This window comes from Heliangelus exortis, chromosome 3, assembly GCF_036169615.1.
Source record: "Heliangelus exortis chromosome 3, bHelExo1.hap1, whole genome shotgun sequence".
Taxonomy (NCBI): domain Eukaryota; kingdom Metazoa; phylum Chordata; class Aves; order Apodiformes; family Trochilidae; genus Heliangelus; species Heliangelus exortis.
Window position 1 is genome coordinate 12626286 of NC_092424.1, and position 21174 is coordinate 12647459.

At 41.5% G+C, this 21174-nt stretch overlaps 1 protein-coding gene across 3 annotated transcripts in view; it reads left to right on the forward strand.

Annotated features, from left to right (window-relative positions):
- The window catches only part of RASGRP3 (RAS guanyl releasing protein 3), a 57091-nt gene extending 42237 nt beyond the window's left edge, over positions 1-14854 (forward strand). For all 3 annotated transcript variants that reach the window (XM_071739230.1, XM_071739229.1, XM_071739231.1), the window contains exons 10-17: positions 1271-1348; positions 3770-3886; positions 5929-6044; positions 6987-7134; positions 10617-10653; positions 12581-12706; positions 13240-13604; positions 14116-14854. In XM_071739230.1, coding sequence (XP_071595331.1) covers positions 1271-1348; positions 3770-3886; positions 5929-6044; positions 6987-7134; positions 10617-10653; positions 12581-12706; positions 13240-13604; positions 14116-14124 — 996 coding nt within the window. In that variant the 3' untranslated portion in view covers positions 14125-14854. The remainder of the gene's footprint in view (positions 1-1270; positions 1349-3769; positions 3887-5928; positions 6045-6986; positions 7135-10616; positions 10654-12580; positions 12707-13239; positions 13605-14115) is intronic.
- Positions 14855-21174: the final 6320 nt, after the last annotated feature.

Consider the following 21174-nt stretch of genomic DNA (forward strand, 5'->3'; position numbering starts at 1 on the left):
TCTGAGATATGTACTCATCTTGGGAAAGGGCACCACTCCAATCTTACTCAGTGTACAAAATTCTGCCTCTAAGGAGATGGTTCCTAGAGGTGGTTCTGCTGTATGGAGTTGCTGGTTCTGCTAACTCAGCCCTTCAGGTTCTCTAAAAATAACCTTCTGATATGGTCATTTAATCAGTATTAATTCTCTCTGCCTTCTGGGAAACATCCTTTTAACTCAGTCTTAGCTTAATTGGGGATTTACAAGGTAGATGATAACTTCTAATCATGTCAATTTCTCCTAAGACAATTAATGAAGGGATACGACCACAGGAAGCATGAAATGCTCATTTGGTCTCATTGAAAAGCATTAGCCACAGTGTTGATTACTTTTTTCCTTTATCAGTCCAAGCTAGGAGGAATTTACTGCAGACCTGCATTGGCACAACACCACAGTTGCCAAAGTAAAAGCCAATTCACCTTTAACTGTACTTACACCTCTCCTTTTCTCTCACTAAATCCACTAGGAAAAAAAGAAGGAACATGTGGAAAAAAAATCTTTCACTTATCTAAAAAGATAAGCTGAAAGGGAATTTGCCTTTCTTGCTGAGAGGGGATTGGGAATAGACCAAGGTGGCCTAAATTAGCTGGGACTGCTGCTCATGGAGCACTTGTACCACCAGCAGTGCCAAACCTGGTTTGCCTCTACTGGGCTTGTCAGTGGTCAGATCTGCCCAGGGCTTTCCAGAGAGGCTTTTGCTGCATGGGCTGATCTCTGTAGAAGAGCTGCAGTAATCTGACCCTTTTTCAGGAACAAAATTAGACCAGAACACAATCTGGTGTTCTTTTAGCCCATCCCCTTTACAAACTCTTTCCTGCAGTTTTTGTATTCATGTGTTTAATTCTCTGAGACATGTCATGGCTCATGAACCACTGGAAGCAAGTGTTTTGCATAAGAGTGTTTTTTGGTGCCAATGTCCTCTCTGTAGAGGAGCACACAGCCCCTCTGACTCGATGTGTTGGGATGCAGGTTGTGACAGCCCTTGAGATAAGTGGTCCCTCAGCTCAGTAAGCTGACATGGGTTGTGACATGGGTTGTGCTTGGTGACATGGGTTACATTAGTTCTGTGAAAAGCTGCTTCTGAGATGCTACAAGCAGCTTCAACATATATCAGCCTCTGAGTAGCAGAACTTCTTGTTTAGCTTTAGTGGGAGGTATATCTCTGATTACAAGCCTGTCATAACCAATACAGTGTAATCAATATTGCTGGTTTTCTCTTTCTTACACATAGCTGTCCCTGGACCTCTATCATACTGAGGATGATATCTATAAGCTCTCACTGGTGCTGGAACCGAGGAACTCCAAATCTGTAGGTCATCTTTTATTGCATTTTCACATATTGTTTATTTTGTCTGCATTCAATTGATTAAATTTTAAATGAGAGTTAGTAAGATGTCTTATTCATTCAAAGCCTTCTAGTTTGTAGGCTTGGATAGTAAACATAGTATTTATAGGTTCTAGTGCACTGGGAGAAGGAAACAGTGAAACATACCAGACTTGATTATTAATTATTTTGCAAGTCCACTGGAAGTCCTGGAAAACATATTTCTGCTTTATGTGAAGATGCCTTTTGTAAGTTTGTCAAGTATTTACTATGTGACCATTAGTTCATTTCCTGGATGCGGGTGCAGTTATATAAAACAACACCAAGTCCAAAGATTTGTTTTAGGTAGGCATATCTGTGCTGTTTTATAAACTGCTTATTCAGAACTGACTGTATCTTGGTCTCTCAAGTAATATTTAAACACCTCAGAGGAGATTTTTTGGGTTTTGTATGTGCAGCTAAAGATAATGCTGCATTGATGTGTTTTTATTAAGTCTGAGGGTACAGATAAATCTCCTAATTAATAGATGAATTTCAATGGGAAATGATGAGCAATATTAAGAAAGTTATAGAATATTTCTGTAGTCAACACAAACTCAGTTTGAACACCTGGAATTTCATTATTGACTCTTCAGTCCTTGTTGGATATGATTTGACCACAACAGTTCCAACCTATTACAGTCATTTTGGCTCCCTTGTGCTTCCTTTACTGCCAGCAAAGCTGAATTGTCACAAGCTCTATGCTGTGGAAGAAAATGGGCCACAACTGTAAATGAAGAAAATTATCACATTGCTGCTTTGATCTCTAGCCTGTGCTTTAAGAAGGACAAAAGCAATATAAACAGTGCTGTGAACTTTAACAGCACTCAGAAATTGTGGGAGACTTCTGCATGATGATCAATGAATAACCAGTGACATTGAGCTGTTCCAGCACCCTGATGGGTAGAAACTACAGCTGAACAGACAGAAGCCAGACTGAGAGAAGTTTACTGCACTTTGATGGTTTGCCAAAGCACACAAGATATTTTAGAGGTGAAAGTATCTGTGGAGCTTTTGTTTGTGGAAAAATTTGTCAAAGGCAATGTGACAGCATAGTTATATCATTCCAGCTCCTCCTTGATTTATTGTTGTAGGGGGACCACTCCCATGCAGGTGCACAGCAGAGGAAGTGCCTTAGGCTGCTGCAGTGGGTTTGGAGGCAGAAGTGGAGCTGACCTATTAACATATGAGCCTGCTGTCAATGAGGACTTTAGCAAAGCTTTCCCTCCATTAAACTGGGAAGAGAATCATCAGTCAGTGTAGCAGCCTAAAGAGATACTGAAGACAAACTGCCAGCTGTAGTATAGCATCCCTTTGTCCCACTGTCCTGCTTTTCCCTTTCCATTAGTTATCTCTTTGCTGGGTGTTTTTAGTACAGTTATTGTCTAGAAGACAACTTTGCTTGGTACAGCTATGCCTCTGAAAACATGCTTACATAGATTTTTTTTCTTTTGAGTAGAATTTATTTCTATGCCAAAATATACAGTTGTTTGCATCCATTTATACAGGAGCATTCTGAGGCTGTGGACCATCTCCCTTCTGATCTAAACCATGATGGGGTTTTTTTTTCTGATTGACACATCTTTGCCTGCTAGATGTCCAGTGGCAAATGCCACTATACCTTGCAGCAGTTTTATGCCAACTGGTGATTTTCAAAGCCTATCCTGAAGCTGTGTTTAGATTTGTCCTGTATTTTCTACTTGAGCAAGCTGACCTGCATGCCGGAACTTCTCACTGTAGTGTTGTGAAGGCAGTTGGGTTACTTGCTCTATGCATCAAGTGAGTTGTCAGCTACCATTTTTTCAAGCCTGAGCTGTTTTTAGAATAAGAGTTTGGCTGATGTTATCTGCAGAGCAAGGCAAAGGTTAGCCCTTCTGCTTAGGCTGCCCAGGTGAATTAGGCTGTGCATGCTGGTACATCTCAGCTGGAAGCCTTGGGACTGCTGAGCACATTTCTGCCCCTGCTTCTGCATCATGCCCTCTTCTTGGTGATGGCACAGATCAGAGGTGTTAACTTACTCAGGTCACCAAAGTCTCTTGCATGACTCCTGAACATGGTCCCTCCAGTGGGGAGCTGAGGCCAGGCTGCATTGTGATGGCAAGTTCCTCAGTGTCTGTATAAAGGAAGAGAAAAGTAGGAGTTTGGGTTTACCTATTTCTGATGCCTCCTGTGTCCAGAGACCCTCCTTCCTTCCCCTTTCCTCTGAGTCCCATTGCAACGTCTTGCCTCAAGTTGTGCTAAGCACATTTTTACAGCACAGGAATTCCAGTAGTTTGTGACTGTAGCTGTGACATGAATGGCTTTCAGCAAGAAATCCAACTTCATCAGTCATATTTTTAAATCTTTGTGTTTTGATCTATTACTCAGCAGCCTACCTCCCCAACCACCCCTAACAAGCCAGTAGTGCCACTGGAGTGGGCATCTGGAGTAGTACCAAAACCTGACCCTACTGTCATTAACAAGCACATACGAAAGCTGGTGGATGTAAGTATTTGGAAGTATATAATGGTCAAAGAGAATGATAGCTTTGATATTGTCATAATAATAATTAATTTCAATCTTTTCAAGATATTGTCATGGTTGGGATGAATTTCAGACATCCGGTAACAAATTTGAGCCTTTGCTGATACTTTCAGAAGCTTTTTTTTTTAAATTATGTCTGTCATCAGTGATGGTATTAGATTTCTCAATAAAAAGGAGCAAACTTTCTGGAGTATCCAAAGGCTGGATGCTGATCAATGGGTTTGATTAGCAAATAATTAAAAGGGCACAGCTGAGCTTTTGCAGCTCTAGTCACCTAGTTTATGCCTAGTAGCAGACAGCTGGAAACAAAAGAGAAGCTTTCCAGAAACCTTATTCCTAGTTTTCAACTTTACTGTCCAGAGTGTACCACATATGGTCAGAAAAGCATTGTTTTGGTGTAACTTTAAAAATCTGTGCATGAAGTAATGAGGAATTACTTCAGTTGGGATCTTCCAGCTACAGTTTGGAAGGTGACCTGTTAAGTAATGCACACAATACCAAACACTATGAGGCCTCTTTGGAGAGACTGAGCCCTGCTGTGTTGGTGTGTAGGCTTCTAGTGATGTGAGCAGCATGCAGAGGAACCAAGAATGTGTTACAGACAATGAAGCAAAATTTCCTCCTGCTTTTTACAAATTAATAACTGAGTCTGGGAAGAACTATTAAATTCTGACCTTGTCTGTTTTACAGGTCATCAACTGGGGTTATGTTGTTAAAATAAGTTAGTCTTCAATTCTCTCACTCAGACTTCAAATATATCTTGTGGCTTACTTTTTGTATATGCTCTTTTTAAAAAAAAGTTTCATTTTTTCCTAATGAGGAATGCCAGAACTGCACACGCTGTTCCTGTATTGCTTTTGTCAGTGCCATATGTGCTGATAAAAATCACTCCACATCCAAAACTCTCTTTGATAGCTTGTCTAAATAGGATGTCTGCCACAAGTCTTTAATCTTTCTAGAATGTGGTGGGTGGAGGGTTGTTCTTGTTTCTGCATGTGGGAGAGTTGAAGTCCTCAATTCCACACACTCAGTCACAATCTCAAGACATACTATTTTGAGACTGACAGGATTAAGACACGGTTTGGGGCTATTATGGACACAGCTTACCAAGAGGTTCATAGCGCTCTGTAGGGCTACTTCCTTCTTCCAGTCTTTGCCATCTAGTAGCTGCTTTGAGTTGTGCTTTAAGGCATTGTTTTTACTACTGGAAGTGTTGAGTGTTACTTGGATTTGCATATTGGTTCCTTGCTGATGATGTATTTTTGAGGTCTGTCTTCTGATCTGAAGATCATTTGATAGATGCTTAGAAATTGGCTTCATCACATTCTCATTAAAATAAGAGCAATGCAAACACCTTTCAAAGGTGCCAGTGTATTAAATTCTTGTCTTTCTCAATCAAATCTTAATCTAACAAGAGTTTGTGCTTCAATATGACTGTCAGATGGTCATGTTGACTTTGGCATGCATGCTTATCTCATCAGTGTCACATGTAGATTTAACACCCCTTTGCATACCTCTGTAATGAGTAAAATGGAATATAGTAATTTCTTAGCAGCTAAGGAGGGCTTCCATCACCTTAGTCAAGCTTTTGTATTTGATCCCATATGTGATTTTACTTGGTGCCAAGCTGGGGTGGGCAGATGGAAGGGAATGGGGGTTAGATTCAAAGTGCTCATGATCTGGATGTCAAAGAATTAGTAAACAAATCAGATAGAACCAGTACTGTGTCAGAGCAGAAGTGACCAACTAATAGAGAAGTGAAGCCAAAACTCATAGGCCATACTCATAGAAAGAGGCCAAGTTTTCTTGTAAATTAGCCCTTTTTTCCCCATAAATACAGATATTGAAGTACCAAGTAGGAATAAAAGGAATAAGACAACACAACACAACATCTGATTAGTAATATTGACCATTAAGTTACATGTAATTATAATGTTGAAGACCTGGTATATCTTGAGTATAGGCTAAATATTAGGACAATTATGTCTTTTTTTTTCCCCTAGTCTGTTTTTAGGAACTATGATCATGACCATGATGGCTATATTTCTCAGGAAGACTTCGAAAGTATAGCTGCCAACTTCCCCTTTTTGGACTCTTTCTGTGTGTTGGACAAAGACCAGTAAGTTTTTACTTAATTTAAAAATTCATGAAAACCCAATATTGAAGAAACAGTGTCTCCCAAGCTGCTTGTATCTGACATAATGCTTAAGGAACAGAAGATCACTGAAAGCTGAATTCTGTTCTCATTTACTTTCTTATGCTCTAGTTGGTTCTATAAACCCACCATGAGTTCTGCTTTAAAAATAATTTGTGTAGCAGCTTAATGAGGAATTCTTGCTGACACTGAGTCAAAACCTGTAGAATTGTAAATTACAATGGAGAGCAGGCATCAGACTGATGAAACAAATAAGTTGTGTGTGGCACAGGTGGAATAAGTGTATGTATCAGAGAGAGTGGAAAAAATATTCTAGGAGATATATATATATCTCCTAGGATATATATATATAAATATATATAAATATATAGATAGATAGATAGATATAAATATATATCTGTATATATATATATTTATATCTATCTATATATATATACATAAAACATATAATTCCTAACCAGTTGGGCTTGATAATTCTTGCTGTCCAGAATCCCTTTGGCTGTCAACTGGTGGTCAGCCAGGGGTGTAACTGCTTGGTCTGTGTGAGCAGTAAGTAAAGATCCTTCACTTAATGGCCTGGTGTGTGCTCTGATACCACTAACAGGTGAGAAAACAAAATCCATGCACATGACAGTGCAATGCATGCAGTATCCAATAAGATATCTGTTATTATAATGGTATTAACTTTAAAGGTCAAGCTGAAACTTTAATCTCAGTGTTTGCTGTTTAATGAAGGGTAAGAACTGCAAAGACTCTAAGGCTTTTTCCTGCCAAGATTGTTGCAGCTCTTCCAAAGAAAGTGCTTTGTGTGCTGCATGCTTTTTGCAATAAATAATCTTGAATTCTTCAGTGCCGTGAGCAGTACCAGATCTACTATCCTTCTTTTTTTTTTTTTTTCCCTAACAGAGATGGTCTTATAAGCAAAGAAGAAATGATGGCTTACTTTCTGAGAGCTAAATCACAGTTCCAATGTAAAATGGGACCAGGGTTTATTCATAATTTTCAGGAGATGACCTATCTTAAACCAACTTTCTGTGAGCACTGTGCAGGATTTGTAAGTGTGATTTTAATAATTGTGTGTCTTAACCACATTTTTTTACTCTTCAATATAGACAGGGTGGAAATGGTTCCATGCATTGCTGAAGTCTTTTGGACAAATACCTCACTGCATTTAGAAGCAGAAAGCATTAACTCATGTCATAGCTGTGCTATCCAGTTTCATTTCAGTGTTCCTGAACACTGGCATTTGTAGGAATTACTGTTGCAAGAGAGGAAAACAGTAAAATTATGTCAGCTAATATATGAATGGCTTTACTTGGTTTATCTTAAGTTCTTTAATTTGTCTTTATTTCCCACGTAAACAAGCTCAAGGGAAAATGGGTGTCTGGAACAGAGGATGTAGATGAAGAAAAACCCGTTCTTTCTCAGGAAATTGCACATGGCAACACAGCTGTGTTCATAATTCTATGAATGGCCATAACAGCCTTAATCCTTTCTTTATTGAATTAGCACATCTTCTAATCTGGTCAAGAAATTTGAAGTGCTTCCAGCAGTTCTGTACAATAAGACTTTTTTTTTCATTTATTTGTTGGGGCTTTTTAAATTTGCTTTTTCTCTCAGCCATAACTTACCAGACACCACTGGGTACTGGGAGTACCCTGTACATAGCTGGGAAATGATCAGTTTCATGAACATTTGTGTTGCTTGTAAATATCCTTCAACTTCTGCTTCAAACCAACTGAAGTAAAGAAATTACTATGATTAAAAAGTTAAAATAATGTAAACACCCACCAAAATGTCCAGATTTGATCAGCTTAAGCAATACAGGCAGCATCCCATGTCCTCTGCTCACATGTGGCCCATGTACAGGTTGTGAACTCAGAACATGGTCCCTGCTCTCCAACGCAGATTTGCCTCTGCTACCAGCATAGAAATCTCCAGCTTGTACTACGTGAACTTTTCCACTGATTAAGATTTCTTTCTTGTTGAAAGCAACAGCACTGCTAAGTGCAGAAACGTGGCTCCTTTCAGAGAGCTCTGAGGTTCCTGCTCTTGTCCAAGTTCCCTTCTTCCGCTCGCGTCTTTTGCGACTCCTCACTCCTGCTCTGACACTGCTGGTCCCTATCTCAGCCACTGATCAAGGCCACGGGGGAGAAGGAATTCCACCTATTTCCTCTGGAACAGCAAAAACCTCAGAGGCAACGTGGTCGATGCTGATTCAGGAGCGTGCTGGCGGGCTCTTGAGCTGACAGCTCCAGCAGATTGATGGGGCAGGGGCGGTCACCAGCCTGAGTTTATTGTTTCAAGCTGCCTACAGCCTCAGGAAGACGTCACTGTGTTCGTGACACTTGCTTCATATTTGGAAGGTTTCCATAGCAAGAGGCCTGAGGACTGCCCTGCAACGTCCTCTCCACCAGATATTTTCCTCATGCATCAATTTGCTAATTGGGCATGGTTGGATTTTTCACATCTCCCTGATTATGTCCAGTGCAGGAATACAAATGAGTAAGGAGTTGTAGAGGAAATGGAAATAAGATCACTTTTCCTGTCAGTTCACTGAAGTCATTGGCATCATCTTGTGGATGAACTGGGCTGATAGGACAGGAACCAACTACAAAATCTTCTGCATATTTATTCTACATTTCAGTACTGTTCATCCATGGGTGGACACCTAATTTCAAACTGATGCACTGATTCACAGTCAAAATAATGTGCACTGACAGTGCAGCAGGATAAATTGACATGACAGTGCAATGCATGCAGTATCCAATAAGATATCTGTTATTAAAATGGTATTAACTTTAAAGGTCAAGCTGAAACATTAAGCAGTGTGAAACATTTATATTCCGTGACTGGTCACAGTTCTGTCCCACAGCTTGAGTTGCACTGCACAACAGGGTAGGTGACCAACAATCCCAAGTTTTACAGTTCAAAATTGCACAGATCTTCTTACTTAGGAGCTTGTTCAAAGCCAGTTTGCAGCACAGCTGTGTCAGACAGATCCAAAGCTTTAGGTGAGAATTTATGACATGGCACTCCAGCCTGGCTTCACTGCTGTGTGTAACTGTGACGGTGCCAGGAAGAAGATACAGAGCTAGGAAGATGAGGACAAAGCTCTTCAGAAGGAATAGAATAGAGCTGAAAGTAAACAAACTACAGTCTGTATCTCTTATGGTGAATCTGGCAAAGCAAGTTAGGAAAAATCATGTAAAGATAAACAGAGATATCCCTGCTCTTCCTAATGCTACTGCTCTTCCAAGAAAGGGCTGAGGGGCTCCAATGTCACTGCCTTGACCAGTGACTGTATTCACACACATATATACAGCATGAGCAGGAAAAGAAGGAAGAAGCAAGCCTTCTGTGGACCTTTCTTCCACTGTTGTCCCTTCTATTCTTATAGTCACCTTTCTTGTACCTTGTCTAATCTGTTCTGTTTTCTACAAGCCCCCATTTTTCCTTGCAAAATCTTATTTTGCAGTGTATATGATTTCCCGCCCAGACCTCTCCTATTCTGTTCATTTTATTATAACTTTTGTATTTGAATGTTCTCCAGCTCTTCCTTTCACACATTTCTCTAATGACCATATTCACCCCCTGCACACTGTGCAGGTTCTTAGAATAAGTAGCCACATGCATTTTCAGCTGCCTGGATGGGCTCATCTTCCCTGGTAATGTTTTGAATGAGGTCAGGATAAATAAACACGGCAGTTCCTGATATTTTTCCTAGAATACTAAGGCTGGAAAAACTGCCCCTTCCCCTTTCTGCCTCTCAGCGTGAAAATTCTTGTTTTTATAATGCCACGGCTGTAGACATAGTGCTCCACTGTGTATAGGTAACTATATGTTACAAGATTTCCCTGCTTCCAAGAAATTCTGCTCATGTTGCAGTGAAAGCTTCCTAAAAGGGGGACTGCATATACTGCCTCCTGGAAGTTCAGCATTTGGTTGTTATGTTCACCAACACGGACAACTTCTGGGAGGAGGCAAGGATGGAATTTAGGGCTTTTCACCTTGTTTCAGTCTTCAACCTTTTTTTTAAATGGAAAAAGTTAGATGGACAAAAATTATTGCTATGTCTGGGTGTGCTGAGGACCAGTATGGGGACGAAGAACCTAATTTTTATCCCAGTGGTGTTTTCTTCTGCTGTGTTTGACATGGGCCATGCATGTAGCTGGAGAACAGATGTTTTAGAAAACATTAAGTAATGGATAACATTAAGTGAGCCTAAAAGAAGAAGGTGCTTTGCTGGTTTTGGTAAGCTTGAAATAATGGCAGTTTTTTACCCGTTTCTGGAAACAAATGTCATTTATATCTCTCCTTCTCTAGTAGTCCCAATGTAAAAAGCAGAAATAAGGGGGGGGGAGCCACATAAGTTTTATCACAATTAAAGGGGGAGGTCTGCCTAACAGGAAGGGTGTTAAGAGCAGTTGTATCCTGTTTGTGCTTTTGTAGCCATTGGTACTTCCTCATTGTGACCTTGTTTTCCTTCCGGCTTTCTTTTCTGATTCCTTGACGTTCTTTTGTCTTTCTTTGCAGCTCTGGGGTATAATCAAACAAGGCTACAAATGCAAAGGTAAATAAATATTGCTTGGGGTTTTCAAGATATAGGTGGTGGAGTTTAGTCCAAGTAGGTCAACTGAATTCTTTACCAGAATGACATCTGCTCATCCAGACCCTGCTTATACACTTGGTACTGTCCATGAACTGCTGGTATGCCATGAAGTCACACTGCATCACCCATTAGGAGCACACAGGTTCTGTGAGCTAAAGGTCCAAAGCAGCCACTTGTTCCAGATGTCACTTTGTACCAGCACAGACCTTGCATCTTGGAAAACCAAGTGGTCTCACCCTAACAGTGAGACCTACTGAAATACATTTTCTAAGACTTGGAGTCAGGAAAAGGTCTGCTGGCACTGCAGTCTGTCGTGTCCATCTGCATGCAGTGAAGCCTAACTGCAGGAGTGACTGAGGTAGAAATAGAGAAATTTTTACTTCTTAGACTGCCCAAGAGATCTCATAGCAAGAGATGTTCTGCAGACATTCAACCAGGGGAAAAATTCTGGAGCTCTTACAGCCCTCTCAGTTGCCTTCATGAACATGCATGTTCATCAGGCCAGACCAAGAACAACATTGTAGTGGTCCTCATTGGCTTTAAAGTCCTGGACCTATCTATTTCTCAAGTATCCCAGCTGAAGGGCACTGTTGATTTTCACAGTTGTAGTTGCATCTCAGAATTCACAGGGGAACATTCATGCTGGGTCTTCATAGTTGGATTTATGTGCATGCTTTTCCCTCATTCTTACAGTGTCTCACAGAAGAAGGGTGAAGAATTGGCAGGGTTCAGAGAACCCGGGGAAAATGTAAATGGTTAAATCAATGCATTTAATACATCTGTTTCTTAGCAGCTACAAAAGGGCTAGTTAGGGTCTACATTCTTTTAAAGATATGATGAGGGAAGGGAGATAGGGTTTTGTCACAGCAAACTCAATTTGTGAACTCAATTTGAGATCTGAAAGCTGAGCTCTGTCCTGCATCATTGCTTGTAACAGATGCCCAGTGGAGAGAGAGCAAAAGTGGTTCTGTAGAGTCAAAATTATTGGCAATGGAGCATGAGAGTAAGAGAGAAGACCTGCTCACTCTGAACTTAAAAGGGTCACCAAGGGTAATTTGTGCCTCCCCTTTGTTGCAGCAGCTGCCAGCTGCTTCATGTGCCAGCATCACTAGAGCTTTGGACCCATTCTAGGTGATTTCTGCCTCTGAGCACAGAGCCATCATCTTCTGTTTTGAACCCTGACACTGTGCTAGCAGTAGGAGGGAAGGAGTTCATCTGTTCAGGTCTACTGATAAAATTTGTGCTGCAGTCACACTTCAGATAACTGTAGCCATTGATGCATGGGTATCTGCAGCGAGATGCAAAGCTGAGCAGAGGCGAGGTGTGCAGGTACTCAGCCTGCTTCATCCAGGTGGATGAGACAAGTCCACAGAGCTCACTCTGTGCTGATGATGTTTGCTGAGCTACTTGGACTAATTTTAACTTACAGTGGTCTATGCTAACCTCCAGCTGTCCTTCCAGAGTATGGACACTTCAGTGACTTCTGACCAAGTGTGTTTTACTATAGTGGGCCCTGATGGGTCAAATAACAAAAAACAACTTTGGTTTTTTTGAGTGTCATACCATGGAGCAGAAGCTTTATACATGGCACGCACAGGACCATACTAGTAATTGCAGGTGTCTTCCTTGAGCTTAATTTCTGATGAAAGTATCATCCTCCTCTCTGCTTCTGCTGCCAGATTTCTATTAATGGCTGCCATGGAAATGATCTATTTTTTTTTAATGCTCTTCATACCAAATAATCTGTTTCTGTAATGCCCTTCACACTTTCTCTCTAAGTATTTGTTCCTTCAAAGTCCCTACTGGTATCTGTCTGGGAAGAGTGCTGAGCCACTAGCAGAGAACTGGGGCTTTCCATTTGGTGATCTGACAATTCCTTTCTTTACAGATTGTGGTGCCAACTGTCACAAGCAATGCAGAGACCTGCTTGTGTTGGCATGCAGGAAATTTTCCAGAGGAACCTCAGTAGGCAGCAACCATGGCTCTCTACCTAGCAGTCCATCTCTGCCTCCAGGTACGAGCACTTTTGTCCCAATTTTAAACAATTTCTGGAATCTTCTGTCACAGCCAGTGTCCCTGCTGTCATTCTTAATTTTTCTTTTGTATCAATGCACAAGCAGCACATGTACTTTCCACTGCACTGTGGCTTGTGTTCAGTGGTTGGATTACATACATCCCTTCCTGCAGTGATGCCCTTAGTCTCCTGCCTGAGGCTCCCAGTGCTCCATACTGACACCACTATCCCAGCTGAAAAGAAATAGAATAATTTACGATGATGATGATGATGATTATTACTAAATTGTACATATTCTTTTAAGCCACATAGAGACAGGGCCTGGCAGACATAGGGCACAGTTCTACCTCTTCCTCATTCCCCAAGCATGCAGATGGAGGGAGAAGGAAAGGTGCCCTCACAAGGCCAGAATCAGTTTCCAGGCAACATATGAATATTGCTGATTCTACCACTGCTTCATTTTGGGGGTTACCTCACCACACATCCTGCACCAGGCTTAAGTTTAGAATAAACAATTCCACCTTCTCTTTCAGTCCAAGATGAGGTATTTGAATTTCCCAGCGTTGCTGCAGAACACCAGGATCTCGATGGCAGAGCTATCACCCTCGTCACCGGCTCTTCGCGGAAAATTTCGGTGCGGCTGCAGAGGGCAACCACCAGCCAAGCAACACAGACAGAACCACTGTGGCATGAGCCAGGCTGGAATGATTCAGGTTCCCATACTTTCCCCAAAATGAAGTCCAAGTTCCATGGCAAATCTGGGAAGAACAAAGGCTTTGCAAAATGGGAGAATGAAAAGCCCAGTGTGCAGGCTGATATAGAGCTAGAGGCTGAGGCTCCACAACCCACACAGGATCACAACGGAATAGAAACCCTCCCAGAAAGACAAGAATCTGAGGTGCGTTGCAAAAGAAACCAAGACAGTTTAAAATTTGCTAGAGGCTCAGGTCTCGTAAGGTTATTTTATGAATTTCGGGATGCTTTCATTCAAACTTGCCCTTGTTTCTTGCACAGGAGTTACTTTCAGAGGAATGCCAAAAAATTCACAGATCCCTGTTTTCTACACTGCAATGTGCATTTACTGTAATACTGTACCTGGGGTGTTGGATCTTGATGTCAGGATGTGCTTTTAGAGGTTGAGCACTTTTCTTTTTGAAAAATTTTGAAATAACTTGGCGGATATCTGACCAAATTCTGTGCTGCTTAACCTTGCGATGTAAAGTTCAGGACTCCACGTTTGATTCACAAGAACTAGCATTCTGATAAATGCTAGGCTTCTGGTAAAGGCAAAGGCAGGATACTGGTCTGAGTTCTGTTACTGTCACCCATGAAGTTTTTATTTCCAAAGCCTCATACTCTTACTGACCATATTTGCTAGCATGTAAGTGCCTGTTTTCTTTTGGTTACAGGATAGCTGATCACTCACCCTAGAGCACAGAAAAACGAAGATGATGACTGTAATGCAGCAAGCATTGATGGACTGTCATAGACCACATTTGGCCATGAGAAGTTTTCCTGTACCTCATACTTTTAAATTGAACCCTTGCCCTGTTTTCTTAGCTGAAAGGTGTTATAAAGCACTATTTATTTTCTCACAAGTAAGCCATTTGGATGAACATTGCACGGACACAGCGGAACTGATCTCTGCACTGAGTGTTTTCTCTTGTGTGACTTTTGTGGAAACTTCCTCTACCTGCCAGTGAGGATATATTTGGCCTCCTTTAAATATACTGCATCATTTCAGTATGTCTGCCAGCAACAACAATGGTGAGGACAGAAGCCAAGCATCTAGATTTGCTCAATAACACTCCTTTTCCAAAGACTCATAATGATCTTTTAAGGACTGAAGTAGATGTGCATGTTGATTAAATCTCAAACAAAAACCTTTCACAAAGCCCTCTATTGCTGAAATTCTTTGCACATCTGGAGTTTTAAATTTTGGCTGTGTTTACATTGTTAGAGTGAGCGTATTGGTGTTCCAGTTCCCAGGAGGGATCCTTCAAATAGGCAGCACATGGCTGAGACTGAAGGAATTCCAAGACACTATGTATATGTCTGGTTACACAGCAATGGAGAGGGTCCTCTCTGCCAATGCTGATCATGGTAAAATTAACATGTAATAATAAACACTTTAGTTTTAATTGTGTATGTATGTGTATGTGATATGGTTTTTCTCTGGTTAGCAGCCTGCACATGCTAAGGCTAAATTCACTGAAAAGCAACCTCCAGATTAGCACCTGAATCTGTAATGGCCTAAGAAGCAGGTTTGAAGTGGCACTTCTCAGAAGCATTAAGTTACTCAAGAAGCACACCTGCATTTAGAAAAAGAGGGAAAAAAAGAAACAGCACAAAGCTCAAACCTGAAGTGTGCTTCCGAATTGGCATACACGTATTTTTCATCTTACCCTATTTCCCCACCAAAATAGGTATGTATGGGGAGCACACGCTCTGAATTAAAACAACTTGATTATAAGATTGCCTACAAAATTCCACTTATTGCACCCTTTACCAAGTTATCAGCCCTCAAGACCAGGCAGTACTTTCATAGGCTGCCCTAACCAAGACTGACATCCGCACTGCTCTCTAGTAATTTGACTGTGATCTGCACTGACACTACCTGGTGCTTGCTCAGGCTTGCAACTGGAATCCTGCAAGTTTCCTTTGTTTTCCAGCACAAATGGTACTGATGGTAAATCTAGGAAGAGAAAAAAAAGACAACATGCTTTTACTGTTTAGAACTCAGAGAAATAAGCACTGCAGGGAGCACTGATTTCCAAGCTAGGATGAAGGCCAGAAGCATCCTTCACTCTTATTGTTGTAAGAGTGCAAAAAGCAGACATTAGCAAAAATATGGTCTTTATTTCCTGTGGTGGGTCAGGTGACAGGTCACAACAGGCTGACTGCACAGCTACCGTTACAGCTACAGCTTGCACACAATGAAAATGATGTGGGAAAGAATTTGAATAGAGAAATTTGGTTATGATCCAGGCTGCTGATGGATTTGTTGAGATCAGTTTTTTAACACTTTATAAATGAAATGTTCTTGTGCAACTTCATTTTTAACATCATGTAAGAGTTTTAAACATCATTTAATCTGTATACCACAGCCTATTTCTTGCAGATTTGTAACAGCTGTAACTCTTGCTCTGAAAGGTACCTGCTTTCCTATCTCTATCAGGCCCACAAACATGTCCATCTTAATTTTATAGTTGAATAAGAATGTTTCTTGTACATGACCTTATCTTCCCACTTACCTCCTCCCCAAGATACTTCCAAGCTTCTTGCCTGTTTAAAATGATAGAACTCTATGTTCTTCAGAGGGAGGTATTTTCAAGGTCTCATTTTTTCCATATATCTTGTCATGAAGGCATAGATTCATATTTAGGGATGTCTTCTACAGCGTAAGCTCCCCCTTTCTGGGAGACCATTCAACTAGCAAACTTTTTAAGTTTTAGCCCACTGATGTAGAAATTTCATCAATGCGTCTCTAGCATGCTTTGGTGAGTTAGGTTCATACCTCAGCAGCAGATCAGGCATAGACTGCAGACTGACACAGCTGATCCTTAAAAGCAAAATATTGCCATGCCCAAGGAGAAGGACTCATTACAGGTGAAAATTTCAGGCACTTGCTCCTGCTGCAGAGCCTTGGCAAACCTCCTCGAGAAGAGGAACAGTGAGAGCGTGCTGCTGGCACTAAGTGTTCATGGCCATCCAAAAACTTGAGAAAAAGACACTGGGTAGAAAAGCAGCCTTTTTTTCATACTCCCCCCCTCAAGAAAAAAGAAAAAACTAATATACTCACCACAGACAATAGAATTACTTTTTTAAAGGCTGTTTGCAGCAGAACACTGAACTTTTAGTTCCACAGCAAACACCAGAGTGGGGAGAGCTGATAGGGCTTGAGCAACCATTTTAAGTTGTTGGGAGCTCTTTAACTTGGAGAATGTCTATATACATGAAATTACAAACTGGTTTTCTTTTATTACTTCAGGTTGACTTATTTTTCTGAACGGGGGCGAGAAAATTTTAGTTCCCCAATCTTGTCAAAGCAAGAAAATTTTTTTTGCCTCCCCTGACCCAACAAAAGGCAAAACATATCAGCTATCACAGTTTCTGACTAAGCTACGTGTCTCTGATGCTTTTAATGAAATCCTGCCTGCTAGTGGAGCAATTTCAGGAGAGTGTCAAGGAGAAAGTGTCATAATGACAAGAGCACAGGAATAATTAAGTAGCTGAAGTGAGATATAATGCCAGATAGTGCTGGACACTTTTACCACATCCATTTGTCTCTGTCTCAGTCCTGAGGATCTTTTAAGGATTTTTTTAAAAACAAACATAACACCAATCCCATACCACCACCCCAAAACACAACCACACAATAGAAAGAAGATTATGCCAAGCCTTATTTACAGCCTTTTCTGCAAATGCCAGAGAATACAACCAACAAGAGTAGGTCAAAGAATGCAAATGCATGCATTGACCCTGTGAGAGAGAATTTGGCTGTTCAAGCCAAAATCATGAGGACTTTCTGTGCTTCTGCAAAACCTTTGCAAAGCCTTCTGCTGCAAAAAAGGGAGCTTCAGCCTTGCTGTCAGCTTTACCTTGTAGTCCTGAGTGCTATGCAAGGAGTCAAGGAGACAAGTGGCTCCTTCAGAATAATCCAAAACCAGGTTTCTACTGCAGATCTATCCTCTGCTCTAGATTTCCTCAGGCTTGCCCTCCTCTACCCCCTCAGTCTTACCCAGATTTGGGGCTTTGAAAGAACAATCCTATCTCTATAAAGAAACATTTTTCTAGACCCAGGCTCTCTTCTCAGAGGAATCTTCCTCTGGCTGTTGAAGTCTGAGGAAAGGAGGTGAGGGTGACAGACAGACAGTAACATGCTTGTCAGCCTGCACTAGTCTGAAGTATGGATTACACACAACTGGGAAAGGTGACCCTTTTTTCTTTCAATACAGAAGAAAATAAAAAGCAAGTTTAAGGGCAGCTTCTGCCTAGAACGTTACATTTCCCAAAAGGGTGCAGGCTGGCTGTTGTCACCTCTGTGGAAACAAAAGTGAAAGCATGTCCCTAACACAGCCCCCAAGGCTTTCCTAAGGGGGAACATGGAAGCCTTTGGCTGAGACAGCCAGAGCAGCCACAGCATGGGACATTAGTTCCAGAAGCTTTAGGCGTTTGTATGGGAAGTTGCATGCGAAGGATCCTGGATGAGGAAAAAAAAAGCAGCACAAAAAAACACAAACAAAAAAACCCCAACCAAACCTAAAAACAAAGAACAAAGGACAGAGAGATAGGGTGGGGACTAAGCATGGGAAGAAGCCTGCTATGAGAGCTCTCCCTCTCTACGTGACACCAAGAATGGAAGGAGATCCCAATGGAGGCCAAGCAGAGCAGGAAGGAAGGAAGGAAGGAAGAAAGGAGATCTGAATGCAGATTTCGTGGAGACACAAGAGGCAGGAGAAACAAGGGTGCTTTTTTTTCATGATCATTGTAGCCAAAAAATCTAACCAAGGTTTGCTTCGTTCAGCATTAGCCTGCTAACTGATGGGCCTCTGCACAGCACAAAATTCATCTGAGTTCTTCTCAACAGTTTTGACAACAAAGTTGGCCCACCCAGGGACACTGGAGAAATAGATGTAACTTTGGAACAAGTTCTTGAGTTATAGGCACTGGTCTGAACTGGGTTTTCAAAACAGCACTGCAGCCAGCGGGCTGAACTAACTGGAAAATCCACGTGCTGAACTCTAAAGTGCTGTTTACAGCTGCTGCCAATCTGGTCTTAGGAGACAGAAAAGCCATCAGAAAAATGCTACCACTGGCGCAGGGTGAAATTTAGCCAAAAAGTCTGCTTTTTCCATGAGTTAAGCCAATGCCGGAAAGTTTAAAGAGTCCTTATCATCTTCATCTCTGCTTCATGTGTGAAAACGAGTTCTGACCTTCCACCTGCCCACAGCACAGGCAGACTCCCTCTTTCTTTGGTTTTACAATAGTGTTTTCCTACTTTTTGTACTTGTTTTTCTCTCCTCTGTTGTGGGAAAGACCCACGTGGACAAGAAGGGAAATCACTGGACAATAAAGGGGAAACAATGACACTGACAGCCCTCAGAGCTGTAAAAAGCACAAGGTAAACATAAGAGAAAAATATTTTTCCCTTCTAGCCTTGTTTGTTAAGCCATTAGAGGTGCGACCTATTTTCAGCTGAAGAGGGGAGAAGACAATGTTTACAGCTGGTAACAGCATTTGCTTTTTCAGTCTGCCTCCCTTTGAAAAGCCTTAACCTGAAACAAACAAGTACATGAGTATTTTGAGAGCCTACACGGGAGAAACAGAAGTTGACGCCCACCTTAGTGTAGTGCTCTCCAATCGCTATTCTGGTGTGATTCTAGCCTAAGGGTATGCTAGGAGCCTGATAAAGCAACTTTGCAGTTTAGCAGGAGCCAGCTTGTTTGGGACTGCTAAATCATGCCCAAAGGCTTAAAAATGCATACATGTAGCATCCCCGTTGACTGATGGAAAATCAGCACTTCAGAGAGGAAGCATGATTACAAGTCTGACATTCTTTAGCAGTAACAACATTGAGACTCTCTACTGCAATCCTAAATATGACAGAACTAAGAATAAATTATGTGCAATGTGCAAACAGTTAAGGGCTTCTCTGTGCTGGCCTTCCTTAATTTAACAGAGAGCTGACCTAACCTCCAGTACCCTAAGAACCCACAAAAGCCTTTTGGAGAACCAAGAGAGCCATCAGACCGTAGTGAGAATCCTCTTAATCTCCAGTCAACTCTTCCCATTTTAGCACAGTTTAATTTTAATTTTCCATGTGCATAACTGCAAAAGGAAATAATTCCATACCACAGGACTTCTCAAGATCCAGAGCCTCTGGTCATTACTATCTACTGACTTGGTTCTTGCTTCCTCTCTTCCCAGTTCTAGCCTAGATATTTGACTGGTAAGCATCTAGTTTCTCATTAGTTCAAAGGCTGGTGATGCCCTTGCTGCTTTCATGAATTCAGGTGCAAATAGCAGTTTAACACAGACACACAGTCCAAGACCACCGCAAGCAGGTCACACACATGCTCAGGCATAACCCACCCCTAGCTGGAAGAGCCCCTCTGAGGGTGTGTAATGGCACAGCTGTAATGGCACAACCCCCTGAGAAGCACACTTGAAGAGTTTGACTACAGAAGCTGAGAAATCTCACAAAGCAAACTAGGGATTACCAGCCAACACCCTTTGTAAAGCTGATAATCTTCTCAGGGAAGAAGTACAGCAAAAAAGGCTTCCTGGGCTGAGTGATGCATAGTGAAAGCTCAGCTTGATGCTCTTTCCCTTGTTGCAATACTGTTTTTGCATACAGTAAATTTTTATCCATTCCTTAGACCTGCAAGGAAAACCTATATGTGGCCAGTGCATACAGGTGATGACATTCTAAGTCATGTGCTCCTGTGCCTGATGTGGCAAATGCGTGCGTGTCCTGCTCCCCATTGTTATTTTATTGCACAATGATAACACTTGGGAGAGGGTTATCCTAAAAAATGGAACGGCAATGAAAGTGAAGCCTTTAGGAAACAGAAGTTTCTATTCTAGAGAAAGGAAAGCAGATGGAAAAACAGAACAAGATGCCTAATGCTTGTGGAAGAACAGTGGGAAGAGCAATAGTGGTTAAAAGGAAGAACATTTTGTTCTCCTGTATAAATTCTTGCTTACTTCATTGCTCTCTTGATCTGCTGGAGTTCTGCTTTCGATCATGATACACAGTGAAACCAAGCACGTGCATTCGATCCACCAGAAGCCGAGTAATCTTCACAACCCAATGCTCCTCTCCCAGATTCCTGCTAAGAGATTCTTTCCAGTGCAGCAGGAATCATGTTTGGAAAACAGCAAATATCAGAACATCATACAGACAATAACAAAGCAGTGGCTGTTTGCTTTCATTAATCAAAGCTGCTCTCTCCACATATACAAAGCTTGTTTTCTCTGAAGAACAAAGAAGTCACAGCACACTAGGAGGAAACAATAAAGAAAAACAACAACAGCTGGCAGAAACAAAGTGTTTTCTTTCCTGTTGGAAGAGTAAAGCCTCCTGTTTTGCCGCCTTCTGTTCTGTGGGGTTTTTTGGTCATTGTTTTGCGTTGGTTTTGATTGTAAAAACAAACAAATAAATAAACTTTTCCCCTCAACCAGCAATAAAGTGGGACTCATCTTACCCCAAGTCCTGGGAGAGAGAGGTGAAGCAACATATTTTTAGGAGAAAAAGCCAGCTGAAATAAGGGAGAAGTTCTGTGCTCCTACTCCACTCCAGCATTTCACCATTTTACAGTGTGCAAAAGCAAGACTGTCCACGGCAGCAACAGTTGTAGCCTTATACAGAAACTGGCAGCTCCAGCACAGACAGAAGCCACTGAAGGTGCTCATGTAACTCAACCAGAGGCTCCCTGAAGAGTTTCCTGTGTTCCCTCTTGTTG